General features: G+C 44.9%; 1 protein-coding gene across 2 annotated transcripts in view; it reads left to right on the forward strand.

The window, feature by feature from the left end:
• The window catches only part of ATP6V1B2 (ATPase H+ transporting V1 subunit B2), a 181,931-nt gene that overhangs the window by 73,646 nt on the left and 86,575 nt on the right, over positions 1–21,710 (forward strand). For both annotated transcript variants that reach the window (XR_013622454.1, XM_078772191.1), the window contains exons 4-6: positions 4,041–4,139; positions 16,233–16,326; positions 20,467–20,544. Coding sequence is in view for 1 of the 2 variants with exons in the window: in XM_078772191.1 (XP_078628317.1) it covers positions 4,041–4,139; positions 16,233–16,326; positions 20,467–20,544 (271 nt within the window). In the remaining variant the exon portion in view is untranslated. The remainder of the gene's footprint in view (positions 1–4,040; positions 4,140–16,232; positions 16,327–20,466; positions 20,545–21,710) is intronic.

Raw genomic sequence — 21,710 nt, forward strand, 5'->3', positions numbered from 1 at the left:
ACATACCATGAGATTGTCGTCTGAATGCACAACTCACCGTGCATGTTCTTTGTCGATTGATCAAACATGTATTATAGCAGGAGCAATGCTATTTTACTTCTGTTGTGGCACGATCTTTGTCTCTGATCTGACGTAGAATGCTCTGTTCATTTTTGAGTGTGGCAGCCTTTCTTATCATACCTGAAAGTTATGGTCAGAGAAATATTTGAGAATCTGCCAAATAATTTTATTCAAAACATTTATTTTTCAATAATCTGATAAAGGCTCCATAGCTCCATCACATTTGCTTGGACAGTATTGCAAAAGTCAAGTTTAAGGACCAGCTTACCTATATCAGTTGTCTCTGCTTGTACAAGCTTATCCTGTCTGAAGAGTTTGCCAGATAGATTTCACCATTTTCACTTCTCTCTTACAAATTATGCCAACATTAGGCAGCACATCATGCCTTGAAGTAGACTTCTTCCCAAAATCAACTGCAGCTGGATATGACCGGAGTCTCTTACGAGGGGAGGAAATACTAGGATTTTGTAACTTTCCAGTTTCTGCTTTTGATTGAAGTTACACTCCCGGGAGTTACCCGAATCCACTGTAGTTGGATTTATTGAAATCCGTTAATCCTTTCTCAAGTTATAACACGACAAACAGACAAACATACAGACAGACACGGCTCCTTTTATAATATAGATATACTGCAGCAGTAGCTTTGATCACAACACCTGATAATGATCCACTTGCTATGTATGTTAGAAAAGCACCTGTAAGTACTCCTTGCTTGGGAGTAGGAGCCAGGATTTTTTATTTTACTGCCACATATGTTTGTCATTTGATTTCCCAGGCTGTAGTCTACCTATCTACCTAACCACTAGCAGGAGCCTGCTACACAGGCCTACCGTCTACTCTGTTCAACATGGATCCATGCTGAAATCAACATAAACAGAATCATAAACAGCCTCTTTTTCAAAATAACATTAACAGATCAACATAAACAGCCTCTTTTTGTCCCCCATCGCACAGCGGAGCGAAAGGGGGCTATGGTTTTCCCCTCCGTCTGTGCGTGCATGTGTGTGTGCGTGCGTGTGGGCGTGCGTGCGTGCGTAAGCGAAGGACTGCATTCGAATTTGGTGTGTGGGTGCAACCCATGTCAAAATCCAAGATGGCCACTGCCATGTATGTCTGATGCCATGTATGTCTGGACCTTGTGAGCTGAATATCTTGAAAAACAAGCGTTACGCCTAGGTCCCCCGTCGGTGAAGTGATGTGAGTTGACAAAGTGGAAGACGCAGAAAACATGCTATGATATGATATTTCGCTCACAAGGTTCAGACATACATGGAGGTGGCCATCTTGGATTTTGACGTGGCCACCCAATTTTCAATAGCGTTCTTCCTTATGCCTAGATACACCCACACACCAGATTAGAAGTTGGCACCTCGCTTATTTTTCAAGATATTCCGCTCACAAGGTTCAGTCATGCATGGCGGCGGCCATCTTGGATTTTGACGTGGCGACCCAATTTTCAATAGCGTTCTTCCTTGTGCCTAGATACACCCAAACACCAGATTAGAAGTTGGTACTTTGCTTATTTTTCAAAATATTACGCTCACAAGTTTCAGATATATATATGGTGGTGGCCATCTTGGATTTTGACGTTGCGCCCCAATTTTCAATAGCGTTCTTCCTTATGCCGAGATACACCCACACACCAGATTAGAAGTTGGTACTTCGCTTATTTTTGAAGATATTCATCTCACAAGGTTAAGACATACATGGCATGGCATCAGACATACATGGTGGCGGCCATCTTGGATTTTGACGTGGGTTGCACCCACACACCAAATTCGAATGCGGTCCTTCGCTTACGCACGCACGCACGCATGCACGCACGTACGCCCGCACGCAAACACGCACGCCCGCACCCACACATGCATGCATGCACGCACGCACGCACGCACGGACACACGGACGGAGGGGAAAGCCATAGTCCCCCTTTCGCTACGCTGTGCGACGGGGGACAATAAGCGAAGTACCAACTTCTAATCTGGTGTGTGGGTGTATCTAGGCATAAGGAAGAACGCTATTGAAAATTGGGTCGCCACGTCAAAATCCAAGATGGCCACCGCCATGTATGTCTGAACCTTGTGAGATGAATATCTTGAAAAATAAGCGAAGTACCAACTTCTAATCTGGTGTGTGGGTGTATCTAGGCACAAGCAAGAAGCCTGTTTAAAATTGGGTTGCCACGTTAAAATCCAAGATGGCCGCCGCCATGTATGTCTGAACCTTGTGAGATAAATATCTTGAAAAATAAGCGCAGTACCAACTTCTCATTTGGTGTGTGGGTGTATCTCGGCATAAGGAAGAACGCTATTGTAAATTGGGTCGCCACGTCAAAATCCAAGATGGCCGCCACCATATATATATGTCTGAACCTTGAGCGAAATATCTTGAAAAATAAGCAAAGTACCAACTTCTAATCTGGTGTTTCGGTGTATCTAGGCACAAGGAAGAAGGCTATTGAAAATTGGGTCGCCACGTCAAAATCCAAGATGGCCGCCGCCATGTATGTCTGAACCTTGTAAGCGGAATATCTTGAAAAATAAGCGAAGTACCAACTTCTAATCTGGTGTGTGGGTGTATCTAGGCATAAGGAAGAACGCTATTGAAAATTGGGTGGCCACGGTAAAATCCAAGATGGCCGCCTCCATGTATGTCTGAACCATGTGAGCGAAATATCATATCCTATAGCATGTTTTCTGCGTCTTCCACTTTGTCAACTCGCATCACTTCACGGACGGGGGACCTAGGCTTGTTAGTTTGGCTTCTTCCAGCTATTTTCTTTCCTTCTCCTTGAAGTTGCTCACTGTAAGTTTGTTGGTGATTATTTATTCAGCTTTATTCAGATTATTTATTCATAACCATCTAGTCTGGACCACTTCAACGTAGGCCTCTGCATATCTGTGTATTTTGCTAAATGTGTACATGGTGTGTCCATCGATAGTGTACACTTGTTCACGTTAAAATCTACCAAGTCACTACAATAGTCAGTCACTTTTTTAGGTAGTAGGTTGTAGACAGCAACCGCCCAGTGTCGTACTACCGTCCTGACTTAGGAGTGTTAAAATGGTGCTCGGAACCACCTTACACTCCCCGTGTCAGGATTGCTGGTCTTCCATTCTGTCTCACTCAAACTCCAGCTATCGGGCTAGCTTCAATCTCCTTCCCTCTCTCCCTCTCTCCCTCTCTCCCTCTCTCCCTCTCTCCCTCTCTCCCTCTCTCCCTCTCTCCCTCTCTCCCTACACACACTTTTCTTCTCTTTTATTTAAGGCCTGGCCTCGATGAGGGCTATATAGTCCATGCCTAGAGCCTCCAACATTAAAAAAAAAACTTTGGTCAAACGTAAGTTAAAGATTTCTCCAAGAAGAATTACGTTACTTTAAACAACAACAACCAGTAAATGTAGTAATTACGTTCCATTTATCTCACAGCTTTAACTGATGAATTAATCCGTTATGAGTGAGTAAATAATAACGATTTCACTCCAGATTTTGACACTTAATTAGTCCACATGCTCCGATCCTCACATCCGAAGACCGATTTTGATTATATACTTAAATTAGTCCATGAGAGTACATCGGGGTTCCAAGGCAATGCATTTTTAGCAGGCCGAAAAAAAAGGCAGCGTAAGAAATTTGTGAGGGGAAAGTGGGCTGACCAAGGATGAGCCTTTTTTGTTTAATTTCATGATGAGCACCCCTTTAATTATCTTCAAAAGGGGTGTTTAAATTTACCCAAATACCCAGTTTTCATTCATGCACCCCCCATTGGTGTTCCCTTGGTATGCATGCAAAGTTTTCGGCCTCTACGTTTCATGGTTTTGGATTTATTGAGGAAACACACACACTCGCTGCGTCGCACTCGCTGCGTCGCACACGCTGTCTCGCACACATTTGTGTTTACCAAGAACTTCTTGGTGTTTGTTCTTGTGCTGTTTTGTAGTATATCTTTTAATGTCTGGTCTCTTTATTTTTCTTTTTTTATAGTTCCCAAAATATGCTGAGATTGTAAACCTAGTTCTGCCAGATGGTACCTCACGCAGCGGCCAGGTGTTGGAGGTGTGCAGCTCCAAGGCTGTGGTCCAGGTAAGTGGTGCTAGGGAATGATTCTGGATGTTTGGGGAAACTTTCTTAAGTGTTCTACCACCTTAAATAAAATTGGTAGAGAAGGATAGATAAAATACTGACAAAATCTCTGATTCTTGAATTGTTATTGAAAAGATTGCCACAGTGAAAATGAGCACATAATTACACTAAATATCTGCTATTATTTTGTCAATCTGTCCACATTTAAAACCATTTGTCTGATGTTAAACTGAAATTGTGAATTCTAAACTAATTTTTGACTTGCTTTGTTTTACCAGTTTCTCATGGTGCATTTGCATCTAGTCGAAGTTCTTTCAGCCTGTGATTGTCAGAAACTGTAATGGTGTCTGTCTTCCTGTGGTTTTTTCACCCAAAACGCCCATTGTTCACATGTTCACTTGGAAGAAACCAAGGCCCAGAGGTTTATCATGCTAAAATTTGGCAATTATCTATGTATATATCGAATATATAATGAAGGATTGTTTGGGGTTTTTTTTATCCTGCAGGAACCAGTGCATCCAAACTTTTCCATGGCAACCAAAACTTAAACAAAGGAAGCAGTGCAACCAAACTTTTGGCTATGTTTGGATTTAAAAAAAAAAAGACTCCAGATAATTGGCTTTCCAGCCTCAATCGGTGTGCTTGTATACTGGCTGGGTTTTTCCCCTGGGTGTGATCAAGTAATGTTTTGTGAACATCGTATGTTGAGGTTGTAGTGATTTGTTGTCGACACAAATTTAATTACCGTAGAGTTTACACGTGCGCCTGTTAAAATATTGCTTTACTCAGCACATATAAGTAACAAGTCAACATTGCTTCACAGACATTTGACGAATGTCTGCTTATCAATTAGCTTTGCAAAAATAACCTTTTTCTATGGGCTTCTTTAATTTGTGATACATGGTTTGCAGAGAAATACAATTTTTATTACAAAGCCTTGAATAGAAATATTTAAAAATACAAAATTAATAACAAGAGCAAGGAGAGATTGCACACTCACCAGGACATGCTCTTTGTGTTTTTTTTTTTTTTTTTCCTTTGGGTCCTAGGGGTCTTTTGTGTCATTGGGGTCTTTTGAATTTTTTTTTTTTTTTTTGTATACAAGATTGAGGCTCGTGTAAGAGCAACATTACTCACAAAAAAAAACGACACACAAAACATACAATAAAGGGAGCAGGACACAAGCTGGGAAGAGAGAGGGAACCACACAAGTGCAACAGCAGAGAACAGGGACATCGGGAGATCTGTGGGAGGGAGAGGGCTTGGGGGGAGGATGCATGGGAAGAGGGGTGGGGGGGGGGGGGTGGGAGAGCTATAGAGCACATGGACACTGCTAGGACTTCCAGGAAAGAAGTTGGGATTTCAAAAAAGTGGATCTGGGCTGAATTAACGGGGGTAGAAAAGATCAAGGTTTTGGATGGGGGAAGATAAAAGATGGTGGTGAACAGCTGTTTTAAAGACCTGGAGGGAGGAGTGGAATTGAAGAGAGTGAGGGAGTTTGTTCCAGAGGCGGGAGTAAAGAGGAATGAAAGAGTCGTGATGTCGTGTTCCTGGCAATTTAAATCTTTACCAAGGAAACAGATTAACCGAGCAAGCTTTAACTCCGGAAGACGTTCAGTTCAAATATGGCAGAGATCATACACGCGGGTAGGGAGGAGGGTGAGGGGATGGTGAGGGGAGATGCTGAAGTACCTTACCTCTGGTTCTGACGGCAGCCCTTGAACCTTCAGGAAATTATATCAAGTGAACGAAAACCCAAATTCAATGTACAAAAAGAAATGATTTATTGAACGGAACCCGAGAACAATGGGCGAGACAGTAAATAAATAATGTTCCTAAATCGGGATCCCGTACACAGACTTCATATACAGGACGAATGGAAAGGGTAATAAAATAAACGGTTAGTTGTGTTCTGTGGTGCGTCTTATCTGTGTCTGTCAATGTAGCGTCGGGTCGATCAGGCACCGTCCGACGCGACTCTCGTCAGCGCGAACTGCTCGGTCCCTTTCACCACCCCTCCCCCCCCTCCCGTTCACCAGGCCTCTCACGCCAAGCGAGCGAGCAATGGTCTCCCAGCTGCTGCAGCTCGTGCACTCGCCCGTTCACACATGATCGCCGGGTAAGATAATCATAAGATAAGGTAAGATAAGATAAGGTAAGATAAGATAAAGTTAAGATAAGCTCCAATGTCTTTCCACCGTCTTTCGAAGCGAGCTCCAACCGGGGACGAAAGCAAGGGCAGAAGGGAGGTCCAAGTGGGAAGGCAGCCAACACGAAGGGACAGTCAAGGGAAGGCAAGAGGCAAAGGGAAGAGGTCCGGGCAGGAAGGAACCAGGAACAAGAAGGGACAATGCTGGCACACCAACGTTCACCAGCCAAGTCCGGGCCAAATGAAAGTCAGTGTCCTTGTGTTTTATACTTCTCCCTCCCCCTCCCCCCCTTCCCATGCCTCCTCTCCCCAAGCCCTCTCCCTCCCACAGATCTCCCGATGTCCCTGCTCTCAAATGTTGTGTTTGTGTACTTCCCCTTCTCTCCCCATCTTGTCTACCGCTCCCCTTATTATATACTTTGTGTGATAAATGTTAGCTCTTTTATGAGCCTCGATCCTGTATACAAAAAAAAGAAAAAAGAGTGAAGGTGAGCCGAGGGTCTTGATTTTGGCAATTCCACCAGAAGAGGGTTGCTGGCAGATCTTGTGTGACCTGTAGGAATATTTGGGGCACAGAGTACAGATAGAGCTGGGGGAGCTGGGCCGCATAGGAGTCGGCAGAAGACAGAAAGACCACCTACCTGCCTGCGGTGAGTGAGTGAAAGTTACCTGCCTGCGGTGAGTGAGTGAAAGATACCTGCCTGCGGTGAGTGAGTGAAAGACCCTCACAATCGGCCTCATCGTGGGAGATTCCAATGATTCTGAAAGCTTTGGTTTCAACAGAGTGAATCCGAGCTAGGTGTGAGGCAGGAGCACCAGCCCAGAGGGGAGAACAGTATTCCATTGAGCTGCGGATGAAAGCTTTATATGTGGTGAGGAGCTCAGGTGTGCCAAGGAAGGACTTCGAATGACGGAGCTTTGGCGAGTGGCTTTGGAGGCCAGCTTGGAAATGTGGTTTTCCCAGGAAAGATCATGGCAGATATTGAGACCCAAAAGCTTGAGTGACAGAACTTCTTGTTGAGGATTGTTGAAAATATAGATGGGAGGGTTGGCCAGTCGGTCTTTTGGGAGAGATAGTGAGAGTGTGGGATTTGTCAGGATTGAAAGACGTGTTCCACTTGTTTGACCATTCTGTGATTTTGTCCAGGTCTGCAGAGAGTGAGGAGGCTGCAGACTGCCGATCTGAGGGATGAGGAATGGAGTGGCAGAGAGTGGAGTCATCAGCAAAGAAATAGAGAGGATTTTCCAGAGTCGGAGAGATCATTGATTAAGACCAGAACAGGCACAGGGCCCAGAACACTGCCTTGGGGGACTCCAGCCTGAACAGGAAGGGGAGATGAGAGGAATCCATTCAGGGCCACATGTTGACTACGACCAGAGAGGAAGTCTGCAAGCCATGTGTGGAGATTTCCATGGATACAATAGAAGGGGAGTTTGGTGAGCAGAGCGGGGTGCCAGACCGTATCGAAGGCACGTGATATGTCAAGGGAGACAGCACTGATTTCCTGTTTGGCATTGAGGACCTCCATCCATTGTTGAGACAGCAGAAGCAGCTGTCCGGAGTAGAGTGACCTGGTCTGAAACCAAATTGATGATCAGAGATCAAGCCATTGGAGAAGAGGAAAGATTTGATATCCCAAGCAATGATGGATTCCATGACTTTCCTGATAATTGGGAGCAGGCTGATTGGTCTGTCGTTGCAAGGATATGTTTTTGCACCTTCTTTGTGTAAAGCGGTAAAGTTGGCTGATTTCTAAACTGATGGCAGATGACCTTGAGCAAAAGGGAGGGTGAATAGAATAGAGAGTGGGTGTGAAAGAGCGGCAGAGCAGTATTTTAGGACCCGTGGGCTGATGCCGTCTGGTCCAGTTGCAGAATCAGAGTCGGGTTTGACAGAAACTTCTCCACCTTGTCAGGAGAGAAGGGCACAGTGTCCAGGAGCAGCTGGGCTCTACTGAGTAAGGTGGGTACAGAGAGAGATGGGTTTGGAACACAACATTTTGAGGCAAACACAGATTTGAGTCTTTAATGGTGTTTCGGGTCTTTTAGGTCCTCTGGGTCTTTTAGGTCCTCTGGGTCTTTTAGGTCCTCTGGGTCTTTTAGGTCCTCTGGGTCTTTTAGGTCCTCTTGGTCTTTTAGGTCCTCTGGGTCTTTTAGGTCCTCTGGTTCTTTTAGGTCCTTTGGGTCTTTTGTGTCCTTTGGGTCTTTTGTGTCCTCTGGGTCTTTTGTGTCCTCTGGGTCTTTTGTGTCCTCTGGGTCTTTTGTGTCCTCTGGGTCTTTTGTGTCCTCTGGGTCTTTTGTGTCCTCCGGGTCTTTTATGTCATCTGGGTCTTTGGGTCTTCAGGGTCTTTAAGATATTTTGGGTATTTTAGATCCTCTGGGTGTTTGGGGTCTTTAATAGTCTTTGGGGGTATTTGGGGTCTTTTGTTTATTGGGGTATTTTGTGTCCTTTGGGTCCTCTCTGTCCTTTGGGTCCTCTCTGTCCTTTGGGCCCTCCTCTGGGTCTTTTGGGGTCTTTTTTTATCTGGGTCTTCAGGGTCTTTGAGGTTCTTGGGGTCTTTTCGGTCTTCTGTGTCCTCTGGGTATTTTTGGTCTTCGGGGTATTTAAGGGTCTTTAATGGTCTTTGGGGTTTTTAAGGGTCTTTGGGATTTTTAACGGTCTTTGGGGTCTTTAAGGGTCTTTGGGGTATTTTATGTCTTTTGGGCCCTCAGGTCTTTTCAATATTCAGTGTTCTTGGGGTCTTTTGTGTCCTCTGGTTGGGTGTTTTGGGGGTTCGGGGTCTTTGTGGTCTTAAAGGGAGTGAACGGTTTTTGGGGTTTAAAAGGGGCTTAATGTTCTTAAGGGGCTTATGTAATTAATACACATACATTCTGTGTGGACAAACAGACAAACAAATACAATACCCTCTCCTCTGGTGAGGGTAGAAATAATAAAATTTATGTTGTTTGTTTATGTTGATGTTTTATGTTGATACCATATTTCTCTCTCAGAAGGACGAGGTAGTAGCTTAAATATACTCAAAGGCAAAAGTTATTGTGACACACAAACAACAAACAGAATGAGTGTTAAACTTTTACTGCCGCGAATGAAATGTTATTACATGGAAAGACAAATGTTTCAAGGTATGGTAACGATCAACAGTCCATAAGAACAGTGCACCTGGCATATGCAAATGAGCCACAACACAAGAGGGGGTTCACAAGCAAATTCACACAGTCAGTAGCGAGTGTGTCCACCTTGTGCATTGATGCAGGCCTGGCACCTTCGCCTTATTGAGGCCACTAAACGTCGATGAAAGTCCTTGGGAAGATCATTCCATATCCGAGGAAGGATTTGGCGGAGTTCCTGCAGCGTTTTTGGAGGATTCGGATGACGTCGTAAGCGTCGCTCCATTTCATCCCAGACGTGTTCAATGGGTGACAAATCAGGGGATCTTGCAGGCCAGGGTAACACATTAACATTGTTCTGATTAAGATACTGCTGTACAACTCGAGCAACGTGTGGTCTGGCGTTATCGTGTTGAAACGTCACTCTAGGGCCGTTCTGTTGCAAAAACGGTAAAGCGGCCATTTGCAAAATCTCGTCTCGGTACCTCACAGCATTCAAGTTCCCCTCAATCACAATCATTGGCGTTCTTGCTGCAGCTGTTATCCCACCCCAGATCATAACGCCCCCACCTCCAAAACGATCCCCTTCCAGAACACATGGCCTGATGTAACGTTCACCTGTGCACCTGTAGACACGTACGTGTCCTACCGTCAGCTCGGTGAAGCTGTGCCAAATGGTGTTTCTATGGACGTTGAATCGACGAGCAACATCACGCTGCGAGGTACCAGACTGAAGCATACCTATAGCTCTCCATCTGTCATTTTCCCCGAGGCGTGGCATGTCGAACTTGTTCCAGAACGATGAATAGAGGTGTTTTTCTGACTTCTGCACTTCTTAAGACTGCATTGAGTGGAAATGATAAGCGTCTGGTTGTCTGGCCTTTTAAAGTGAACATTGCTGGCCATTTTTCTCGAATATGTCATGCTTCTTGCAAATTTCGTGCAATTCGAACAACAACTGCTTGGTTGCGTTTCTTCGACCATTTTAACACACTCTTTCTCTGGTTCAAATCCAAAAATTCATTCACAAGATTACCAATGAAAAAATTCCATGTCACAATAACTTTTGCCTCTGAGTATAGAAGGAACTTTAAATTGCTGTTGTCGTTATTTTAAATGAGGAATATGTTAAATTGCCATTTATTTTTATGATATATTTAAACACAGTAACATTTTTGGTTTTATAATGTATTTTCAATGTTGTTATTTTGTTGTTGTTCTTGGTGTTTGCATTACAGCGAGGATAAATAACATTGTGGGGTAAGGTGGTATTGTGTTGAGGACACTGAACGACCACGATTGATGTTGCAAAATCAAACCCAAATGGGATATTGGGATTTGGATTTTAATTTTTTGGAACATAGTCTTGGGTGATTTGCAATGGTACTATCATCTTGTAAGTAACTACGAGATGTCTAGTCTAGGTTTGATTGTCCTGACTATAAACTGTCAGATTGATGCTTCACAGGCAGTGAATTTCATTAAAAAAACTAGATGGTATTTATAGATCACGCTCGATAAATTTCAAATTGATCAGACTAAGCATTAAACTTGTCATTATGATGTCATAATGAAGGAACAAACGACGTCATCGTTAACAACACTTATTCCCCATGCAGAGTTCTTTACAATGAGTCACGTTTCAATTTTTTCCATGGATGGGTTTTGGAGATATGAAGGTCCAAAGTTTTTTCCATGTTTCCAAGATGGCACCGAATCAAGTAACCTATGTTGTCATAATTATCACTAATAATATTGTTGCGGATCTCTCCGTCGGCCTTCTTCCCCTTAAGAAGGGGGGATTAATCCCCTTGTTTGTGACTGACCGACGTGAGTCCTGAAGCTGCACAGCTCCCTCCGGAGAGGCAGGGGCGCAACCTCGTTCGCGACCGCGGACAGATGTTAATTGCCGAGCGGTTTAGCAACCGCGGCACGAACCATTAGCAGAGACTAACCCGATCCTGAACGTTGGCCAAAATCGCGCCACAGGTTTTCAATGGGGAAATCACAAAGACGACCGGACGAGCATGAAGAAGAAGAACGAAGGTAGGAAATACCAATATAATTTATTACTAATATTTACACAATCAAAAGAACCAAGGAGAAGGAAAGAAAATAAAATAAAGACAGAAAGGATGGAAGGACCAGAAGACACAGTGCAATTACTAGCTTATACTATTCAGTCTTACTTAACCCCAGGACAAGACACACAAAACAAATGACAATCAGACTCACACGAATGGGAAATGAAGGCAGGAACGAATGGCGGGAAGGAGAGGAAGGTTCAACTGGAACCGGAACACGGTCGGGCCGGGAGCGAGCAGCCGCCGACTCTCCACCCTCGGGTCCACACCGCCGGGATGTTCGCAACAGCGCGTCGGAGCTTGACGTGGCAAGGCTGGTTGGAAACACTCTTACTCCCGCAGGTTGCATGTCTCTCTTTACCAACTCAAGCGCCTTCCTGACAGAAACTGCCTTCGTGCTCCCTCGCTCGTCTGGCTCCCTCCCTCATCTGCTGCCTCAATCATCTCAGGTGCGTCGCGTGCTCTCCAAGGACTCATCTTTTGTGGGGGCATCCCGCCGCGGGTTATATAGGCCACACCCTCGAACCTTTGCGAACCTCCCCGGTCGTTCTTTCTCCGCCCTCTCAAGCCAAACCCCTCGTACCTGATTGGTCGGCAAGGGCTGGCTCACTCCTCCTTCCGATGACGAGGGCGGAGACATGTCTTTCTTCTCCGAACCGACCGCGTGTTCAATGGAGGGCGAATGCAGTTGGCAATTGAGGCTTTGCACTAGACAGGGGATTCTACCTTATTTCAATTTGATGCAATGCAGAGTCAACTAATGGGAAGCACAGCCTTCAACTAATACACATAATAAGGAAATAACTATTTAGGAGGGTATATGGTGGCCTGCGTGTATGTATATGGATTAACTAGGAGGACGACCTTTGACCTTTACACACCAAACGGAGATATTTACAAGAATTCATTACACTTACAGAGGGTGATATTTACAACAATTCTCAAATCCACAACAATATATACATGGTGGATGCATACTATGGTGAAAATGTTGTGTCAATCGCACCAACGGATGCCGAGAAAATTAATATAAACCACCTTTAAAATAACCACCTTTAGAGGCCATTTTTCCCCGCAAAGCGGGGGTTGGCCTTTTTCGGGAACCGTGGTTGTTGTTGTTTTTCGGTCCCCTTTTTGAAGCAATGTTTTATGGCCGGATGCCCTTCCTGACGCCAACCCTTTTTGCCGCCTTTAACGACAAACAGGGAATTACCAGTGAACTGGTACTCAATTAGCCGACCTCGGAAGGATGACAGGCTGAGTCAACCCCCCTGGCGTTAATTCAGCAATCGACCGGGATTCGAACCCAGGATCCTAGGATCCTAAGCCGGCACCCTAGCCACTAGCCCAACACCAACAACGCTGAGAAAATTAATATATCATACTAAAATACGCAATTTGTTTATCTGTCTGAAGATTTTTTGACCGTGATGCTAACAAAACTAACGATAATAACATAATATTAATGTTATTACAAAACAATATTAATACCAATGATATCCCACCTCCCCAAGGGGTTTTTCCTCCTTGAACAAATGGCGTGACAACGTTTATAAATAGCTTATCATGGGGTTTTCATGGGAGCAACGGCCCAATGGCCTCTACCAGAGGTAAAAATATTATAAGCCACAAACACGTATGATTAGCTTTTTAAACAGTCGATAATGCTGTTTATATCGCTAAATAAAGAAATTTAGAGGAATCCCAACATCCTTGAGGTACGTTTTGATTGCAGAACTGACCGAAGATCTACCGTACTCTATATATGCCCCACATGGGTTGGGTTAATAACATGACCCTTCCTGCCGTATTCGTGGGGTTTTTCGTAGCGAACTTTTGAAACTCGCTCCTGCTGTTCAACATGAAACTGAAAGGGAGGAAACCTGGTTGTGCTCATTTGCCAAGTATCTCGCTGGCGCTTAAGAAGTCAGCCGTTCCTTAATGGTTTTGAATGGAGTGCTTGCTCGAATGCTTAAACCACTTGGCGATCTCACCACAAGAAACTTGGTAAAGGAGCACGCACCCAATGTTTTTGAGACCTGGCCATAGATCGTCTGTAATCTAACTGTCGTGGCCAAAAATATTGGCACCCTTGCACTTTTTTCAAATAATGCACCATTTCTTCCAGAAAATTGTTGAAATTAAAAAATCTTTTGGAATCCACATATGTATTTCTTTGGTTTGCAGTGGAACAAAACAAAAAAGCTGATATGAATTTACTAAATCTTCACTTATTCCACACAGAAAAATCATAAAATGGCCTGAACAATATTATTGACACCTTTTAGAAGTTTAGAAATAATTAGATTTCAAGCAGGTGATTCTCCTTTACTTTGGAATTGAACTCACCTATGGTGAGTTTCAGGTGCGTGCAATATAAAAATCACTCATTCAACCAGTTTGAATAGAGAAAATGAGTCATTCTGCTGTTTTGTGTCACTGTGTGAAATGAGCATGGAGAAAGAAAGAAAACCAGAGAATTGTCTGAGGAGGTCAGACACAAAATTGTAGCCAAGACTTGACAGTCTCAAGGCTACAAGTCCATCTCCAGAGACATTGATGTTCCTGTGTGCATCGTACGCAATGTTATCTGGAAGTTTAAGGACCATGGCACTGCAGTCAACCTCCCTGGACATGGCCGCAAGAGAAAATTTGATTGAAGATTGCCACGAAGGATTGTTTGAATGGTGGAGAAAGCACCTCGATCAACTGCCAAACAGATTCAAGCTGACCTTCAGACTCAAGGTACGACAGTTTCAACTCGCACATCCGTCACCAACTCAATGAAAGGAGACCCATGGGGTTCTTTCTTTTCTCCATGCTCATTTCACACAGTGACACAAAACAGCAGAATGACTCCCCTCCCCCTCCCCTTCCCCCCTCCCCCTCCCCCTCCCCCTCCCCAATCCCCATCCCCATCCCCCTCCCCCTCCCCCCTCCCCCTTCCCCTCCCCCCTCCCCCTTCCCCTCCCCCTCCCCCACCTCCCCTCCTTCTCCCCCTCCCCCCTGCCCCTTCCCCTCCCCCTCCCCCCTCCACTACCCCTCCCCCTCCCCCCCTCCCACCCCTCTCCTCTCCCATCCCTCCCCCTCCCCTCCCCCCCTCTCCTCCCCTCCCCCCCTCTCCTCCCCTCCCCCCCTCCCCCTCCTCCTCCCCCCCCCATTCCCCTCCCCCTCCCCTTCCCCCTCCCCTCCCCCGCCCGGCAATGCCGGGTACTTCTGCTAGACTGCTGAGACTGGGTACACACTGCTGCTGAGAGAGAGAGAGACAAAAGAAAGCCCGATTTGAGTTTTCCAAAACACACACCTGAACAAGCGAAAATCCTTCTGGGAGAATGTCCGTGGACAGATTATACCAAATCAGAGCTTTGTGGTAAAGCACCTAACCTCTATGTTTACAGAAAACAAAATGAAGCCTTCAAAGAAAAGAACACCATCCTCACAGTCAAACATGGAGAGGTTCCGTCATGTTTTGGGGTTGCTGTGCTGCCTCTGGCACTGGGTGCCTTGAATGTGTGCATGGCATCATGAAATCAGGAGATTACCAAGGCATTTTGGAGCACAATGTTCAACCCAGTGTCAGAAAGCTGGGTCTTCGTCAAAGACCATGGGTCATGCTGCAGGACAATGACCCAAACACACTTCAAAAAGCACCCTGGAATGGTTCCAGACAAAACGCTGAACTGTTCTGAAGTGGCCAGCAATGAGTCCAGATCTAAATCCCATTTGAACACTTGTGGGGAAATCTTAAAACAGCCGTTGGGAGAAGGCACCCTTCAAATCTGGGAGAACTGAAGCAGTTTGCACAAGAAGAGTGGGCCAAACTGCCAGTAGAGAGGTGTCGGAAGCTCATTCATGGCTAGAGGAAGTGCTTTACTGCAGTTATTTTGTCCAAAGGCTGGTTACCAAATATTAAGTCCTGGGTGTCAATAATTTTGTCATTGCCGTTTTTTTTAATTTTCCGATTTAAAAGGATATATTAAGTTCTGAATCAAAAACAAAGGTTCTGTAATATTAACAGTGAAATAAAGAATTGTGGTGACCAAATACTTTTGTCAATTTCAGCTTATTTTTAGAGAAAATTGTGAGTTATTTACAAAAAGTGCATGGGTGCCAATATGTTTGGCCACAACTGTATGTACCCCAAAGAGAATGACCCTTCCTGTTGCTCCCGTAGTTAGCGGGTGTATTCATGAATTCAAACAAGATGGTGCTCCACCATGTGACCTATGACGTCATAATTATGACTTAAAAATTCTACATGTGTAGATGCATACATACTATGGTGAAAAATTTGTCATTGGGACCAACGTTGCTGAGAAAATGAATTTTAAAAATGCAGACATGTCCAACATGTTATGTACGTACACACGCAACTGAAGGCTGTTAAGCTCAGGACCTGTCTGCTAGCCTTAGTTGAACGTTGAAAATCCCACGGTGTGTGATTTAGAAAGAGTAAGCAAGGTATTGCCAGCACCGGCAACAGATTCCATACTCCTACCCTAGCCAGATCCAGTCGAACGTCAGGGCCGCCCATCTGTTTCGTGAAATATTTGGGCCAAACTACTCCAATGTCCATCTCTGCAAAAAAAATATGGGATTAATTTATTGTTGGTGTATCATCAAATTGCAAGTAAAACTGAACTTGCTCACTAATGAACTTCTGGAAGGAGGTCACAGTATTGAGGACACCAGGCAAGCATGACATTTTGATCATCCTTTTGACCTATCACTAATAACCTTTGTTTTTTTTAGGTTTTTGAAGGGACCTCAGGTATTGATGCAAAGAAATCGACCTGTGAATTCACCGGAGACATTTTGCGTACTCCAGTCTCCGAGGATATGCTCGGTGAGAAAAGTTTGTTTATTTGCTTTGTTTCCTTATAAATCAACCTCAGTTGTTTTTATACCCAAACATTATGAAGAGGATTAGGTTTAAAAATGGGATTTGTTAATTATTTATTTATTTATTTATTTATTTTTTGGGATGCAAGATCGAGGCTTGTTTAAGAGCTAGCACATCAAACACATACTATCACATAAAAAACATAAACGGACACGTACAACAATAAAGGGAGGGGAAGACAAGATGGGGAGAGAGAGAAGCACACAAGGACACCAGTAGAGAACAGGGACATCGGTAGATCTGTTCGAAGGGAGAGGGCTGGGGGGGAGGAGGCATGGGAGGGGGGGGGGGGGGGAGGGAGAAGTATAAAACACAAGGACACTGACACTGACTCTTTCATTTGGCCCGGACTTGGCTGGTGAACGTTGGTGTGCCAGCATTGTCCCTTCTTGTTCCTGGTTCCTTCCTGCCCGGACCTCTTCCCTTTGCCTCTTGCCTTCCCTTGACTGTCCCTTCGTGTTGGCTGCCTTCCCACTTGGACCTCCCTTCTGCCCTTGCTTTCGTTCCCGGTTGGAGCTCGCTTCGAAAGATGGTGGAAAGACATTGGAGCTTATCTTAACTTTATCTTATCTTACCTTATCTTATCTTTCTGACACTAGGGGGGGGGAGGGAAGGGGTACACGGTACAAAACAAATTGACACTACAAGGAATTTCAGGAATGAAGTAGGGGATTGAAATATATGGATTTGGGGTGTATTAATGGGGCTAGAAAAGATCAAGGTTTTGGATGGGGGAAAATAAGAGATGGTGGTGAACAGCTGTTTTAAAGACCTGGAGGGAGGAGTGGGATTGAAGAGAGTGTGGGAGTTTGTTCCAGAGAGGTGGGAAAAAAGAGTAATGAAAGAGTGAAGGTGAGCAGACAGTCTTGATTTTGGCAGTTTCACCAGAAGAGGCTTGCTGCCAGTTCTTGTGTGTCCTGCAGGAATATTTGGGGGACACAGCACAGACAGAACAGAGGGAGCAAGGCCGGAGAGGAGTCTGCAGAAGACAGAAAGACCCCCAACCTGCCTGCACTGAGAGAGTGAAAGGCTCTCAGAATCAGCTTCATCACGGGAGATACCAATGATCCTGAAAGCTTTGGTTTCTACAGCGTGAAGCCAATCTAGGTGTGAGGCAGGAGCACCAGCCCAGAGTAGAGAGCAGTATTCCATTGAGCTACGGATGAAAGCCTTGCATGTGGTGAGGAGCTCAGGTGTGCCAAGGAAGACCTGGCTTTGGAGGCCAGCTTGGAAATGTGGTTTATCCAGGAAAGATAATGGCAGATAGTGAAACCCAAAAGCTTGAGTGACAGAACTTCTTGGAGACGATTGTTGAGAAAGTAGATGGGAGGGTTTTCCAGACTATCTTTTCGGAGAGACATAGTGAGAGTGTGAAATTTGTCAGGATTGAAAGACATGTTCCACTTGTTTGACCAGTTTGTGATTTTGTCCAGGAGAGTGAAGAGGCTGCTGCCTGCCGATCTGAGGGTTGAAATATGGAGCGGCAGGCAGTGGAGTCATCAGCAAAGAGATACAGAGGATTTTCCAGAGATTCGGAAAGATCATTGATGAATACGAAAAAAAGCACAACGCGCAGAACACTGCCATGAGGAAATCCAGCCTGAACAGGAACAGGGAGATCATAGAAATCCATTTAGGGCCACACGTTAACTGCGACCAGAAAGGAAGTCCGCAAGCCATGCGTGGAGATTTCCATGAATACCATCAGATGATAGTTTGGTGGTTGTTGTTTTTTTGGGCCCCTTTTTGAAGCAATGTTTTACGGCCGGATGCCCTTCCTGCCGCCAACCCTTTTTTGTCGCCTTTTTACGACGAGCAGGGAATTATTAGTGAACGGATACTCAATTAGCCGACCTCGGAAGGATGACAGGCTTAGTCAACCCCCTCGGTGTTAATTCAGTGATCGGCCGGGATGCGAACCCAGGATCCTTGGATCCTAAGCTGGCACCCTAGCCGCTAGCCCAACACCAGGCTAGGAGGGAGTAACCAGGAAAAGAAATTAAGGAATCAGAGACATCTTGAAGGAGGAAAGTTTCTGTTAAGGAGATTAAGTCTGGTTTGTCTGAAGCAACCTGTAAGGAGAGATCAATCAGGTTTGCGCGAAGGCACCGGATGTTTGAGGTCCTACCGTTAAGGAAGAGGGAAGGGGAGTGGAGGGGTATGGAAAGATGAGGGAGGAGAGGGGTAGGTAGGGAGAGCTGTTGACAGTGTGTCAGAGATTGCAAGAAAGCTGGGAGAAGGGAAAATATGAGGAGGACAAAAGGTTTGATGGTGCTGGAATGGGGCACAGTGAGGTGTTGTTTGAGAGGCGGCAGAGTGAAGTCGAAGGTTGGAGGATGTGGGGGTATGAGTTGGAAGTGAGAGGAAGCGGGGATGAGGCAGCTTTGTGGAGGACCTAAGAGGCAACTTTGAGGAGGAGGGGTGAGAGAGGAGAATTGAAGAAAAATGGTGAGGTGGGAGTTTTGAAGTGGTTGGGTTCGGGGGAAAATTTGAGGGGGAGTGGTGAGGAGGGAGATTTGAGGGTGAGGGGGTTAAATTGAGAGGGAGTGGTGAGCAGGGAGATTTCATGGAGAGGCTTGAGGGGGGAAATTTGAGGATGAGGGTTGGGTTGGGAGTTTTGAAGAGGAGGGGTGAGGGGAAAAATTTGAAAGTTTTGAATGATTAAAGAAAATCGAACATTTGTCACAGACTGGGTTTCTTGAGATATTCAAATCAGAGATCTGTTTGAGTATGTTTTAGGAGAGGTGGAATGAGTGTTAGTTTAGAGAATGAAGAAAGAAAGAATTGTACAAGATGTTTTTTTTGTTTTTGCGATGGAAGGATTTAATGAGCAAATTGATTGCAGCCTTTTGAACAGGAAGAAAAAAAGCGAGTTGTAGTATACAAAGGAATACAACATGGCAGGGGGGAGTTTAAACATTTTTAAAGCAAAACACCGGGTGAGCACGTGGACACGGGCGGGGGAGGGAAGAACACGACACCGGTGGGGGATGGAAGAACACGTGGACACGGCCGGGAAGACCATGAGGAGGGAGAGAATGTAATTATTATTACCACAATTTTTTTCTTTTTTTATGTAATGTATCAAATAAAGGGGAAGAGGTCAGGGAAAAATTGGGGGATAACCAACCAACCACCGTTTAGAGGCCATTTTTCCCCGCAAGGCGGGGGTTGGCCTTTTTCGGGCACCGTGGTTGTTGTTGTTTTTTGGTCCCCTTTTTGAAGCAATGTTTTACGGCCAGATGCCCTTCCTGACGCCAACCCTTTTTGTCGCCTTTTACGACAAGCAGGGAATTACCAGTGAACTGGTACTCAAATTAGCCGACCTCGGAAGGATGACAGGCTGAGTCAACCACCCTGGCGTTAATTCAGCGATCGACCGGGATTCGAACCCAGGATCCGAGGATCCTAAGCTGGCACCCTAGCCGCTAGTCCAACACCAGGCTTTGTGGTGGATGTGTGGGGTGGGGATGAAGTGGGGGATGGAAAAAAAAAATCCAGAGTGGGATCGAACGTGAATAACAAAAGATCATACGACGCGACTGGGCAGGCCTCGAGGCTAACCAGGCCCAAAAAACATGAACGACCAAACAGACTGACTAATACACAATTGTGCACGAAATGCAAAACACGATCAAACCAGAAACACAGTAAACACAAACACAGCAAAACAAAATACTTAACTTTGACAAAAAACAACTTAACTTTGATCGACATGGACTAGCTCAGACGACGCACAACCTCACCCGGGGAACCGGAAACGGAAGCCCTGTTTTGTGTTGTTGTGATCCAGTTATCATAGAAAGTGTTTAATATTTATTTTTATATATATATATAATACATACATGTATACACATATGCCTTTTATGGTTATTAATGCCTCCTCGTCCATTGTCCGTCATAATGGCCTGTGGTTAAAAGGTCTTTCCAACTCTGTTGTTGGTGCTTTAAAATTCTTTTCTCTGTATATTTTTATTTTCTTTCTTTTTCACTTTGACAAAATTGACTTTAAAATGTATTGCATAAAGATTTGAAATTACGAATTTATTGGTTACATAAACTGAATTTGTCATTTGTTTGAAGGACGCATGTTTAATGGATCTGGAAAGCCCATTGATAAGGGCCCATCGATTCTAGCTGAAGATTACCTGGATATCATGGGTAAGTGCAAATAATTTTTTTTGCAACAACAAAAATAGAGATGTGGGGGGCGAGGGGATGTTAAAAGTGAAATATCATTTTTTGATAAAGAAGAAGAACCTTTATATGGAGGATGGCGTGGGGGAGGGTGGCAGGAAAATGGATCAGAGGCTGATATGGGATGTGTTTCTCATTTTTATTTGGGTGATTCAAGCTTGACCTACAATTATTAAAAATATATTTAATCAAACTTGCATAGTGGATTCTTGTCAAATCCAGCTCTTGCTGATTTGAATAGCCACTGGACTTAATTTTAAGTTTGCATTATTACTTCTCCTGTATGGTAGTTAAAACTCGCATTACAGTCCCTTGTGATTCTATACTGTATATTCAAATCGGCTAGAGTCAACTTGGAGTTTCCAGTAACTGTTGACAAAGAACATTGTGTTATGTCGGTTGGGTCGAGTAGCTTTAGATCCGGTAGAGTTGTGTAGGTAACATGCCCCGACTGTCGTGAATAAGAAGAAGAACCACCACCATGTAATAAGTGGAGGACCTGTTTGGCCCGGATGTCGGATAAGTTGTATATCTGTCCCCGTCACGAGGGGGCAGGGCATGTTAACAAGCTTAGGGAATAAGGATAAATTATCCCTTGTGTGTCTTACCCTTGGTGGTTTATCCTTTGTGCCTTATGGCACTGCAATAGACTGGTGCAAGAAGTGCCCATTATAAGCATATTACAATAAATTACAATAAAACCAACCGGAAGCCGGGCATCAAGCACTACCACTAACAACCCCGACTTGGTAGAGGACACAGGACACCACGGGCTGAGAGCCACACCCAGAAGGACAGTGATTGGGCGGGAGTTGGCCAACAGGAAGGCCGGAGCAAGAAGCTACCCGCTGATTGGTAGAGAAAAGTGTGAGCAAGAAGCGACTCTATGATTGGCAAGGAACCACCGATGATGTCAGAGGTGGACTGCACACTGATGGGTGGAGACCTGAACGACGTATTGATGGACTGCGTGGATTGGTGAAGAATCGCCTATGACGTCACGAGACGGCCGTTAAAAGAACGCGCTGACCGGCATTTTGTCTCTCTTTGGCCTTTTTCTTCCTCATCTGCTTCTCGTGCTGGGTGTGGAAATAGACGCTTGGGCGCTGACGATTCTCCCCCCTTGTCTT

This window comes from Myxine glutinosa, chromosome 2, assembly GCF_964187855.1.
Source record: "Myxine glutinosa chromosome 2, kmMyxGlut1.1, whole genome shotgun sequence".
NCBI lineage: Eukaryota > Metazoa > Chordata > Myxini > Myxiniformes > Myxinidae > Myxine > Myxine glutinosa.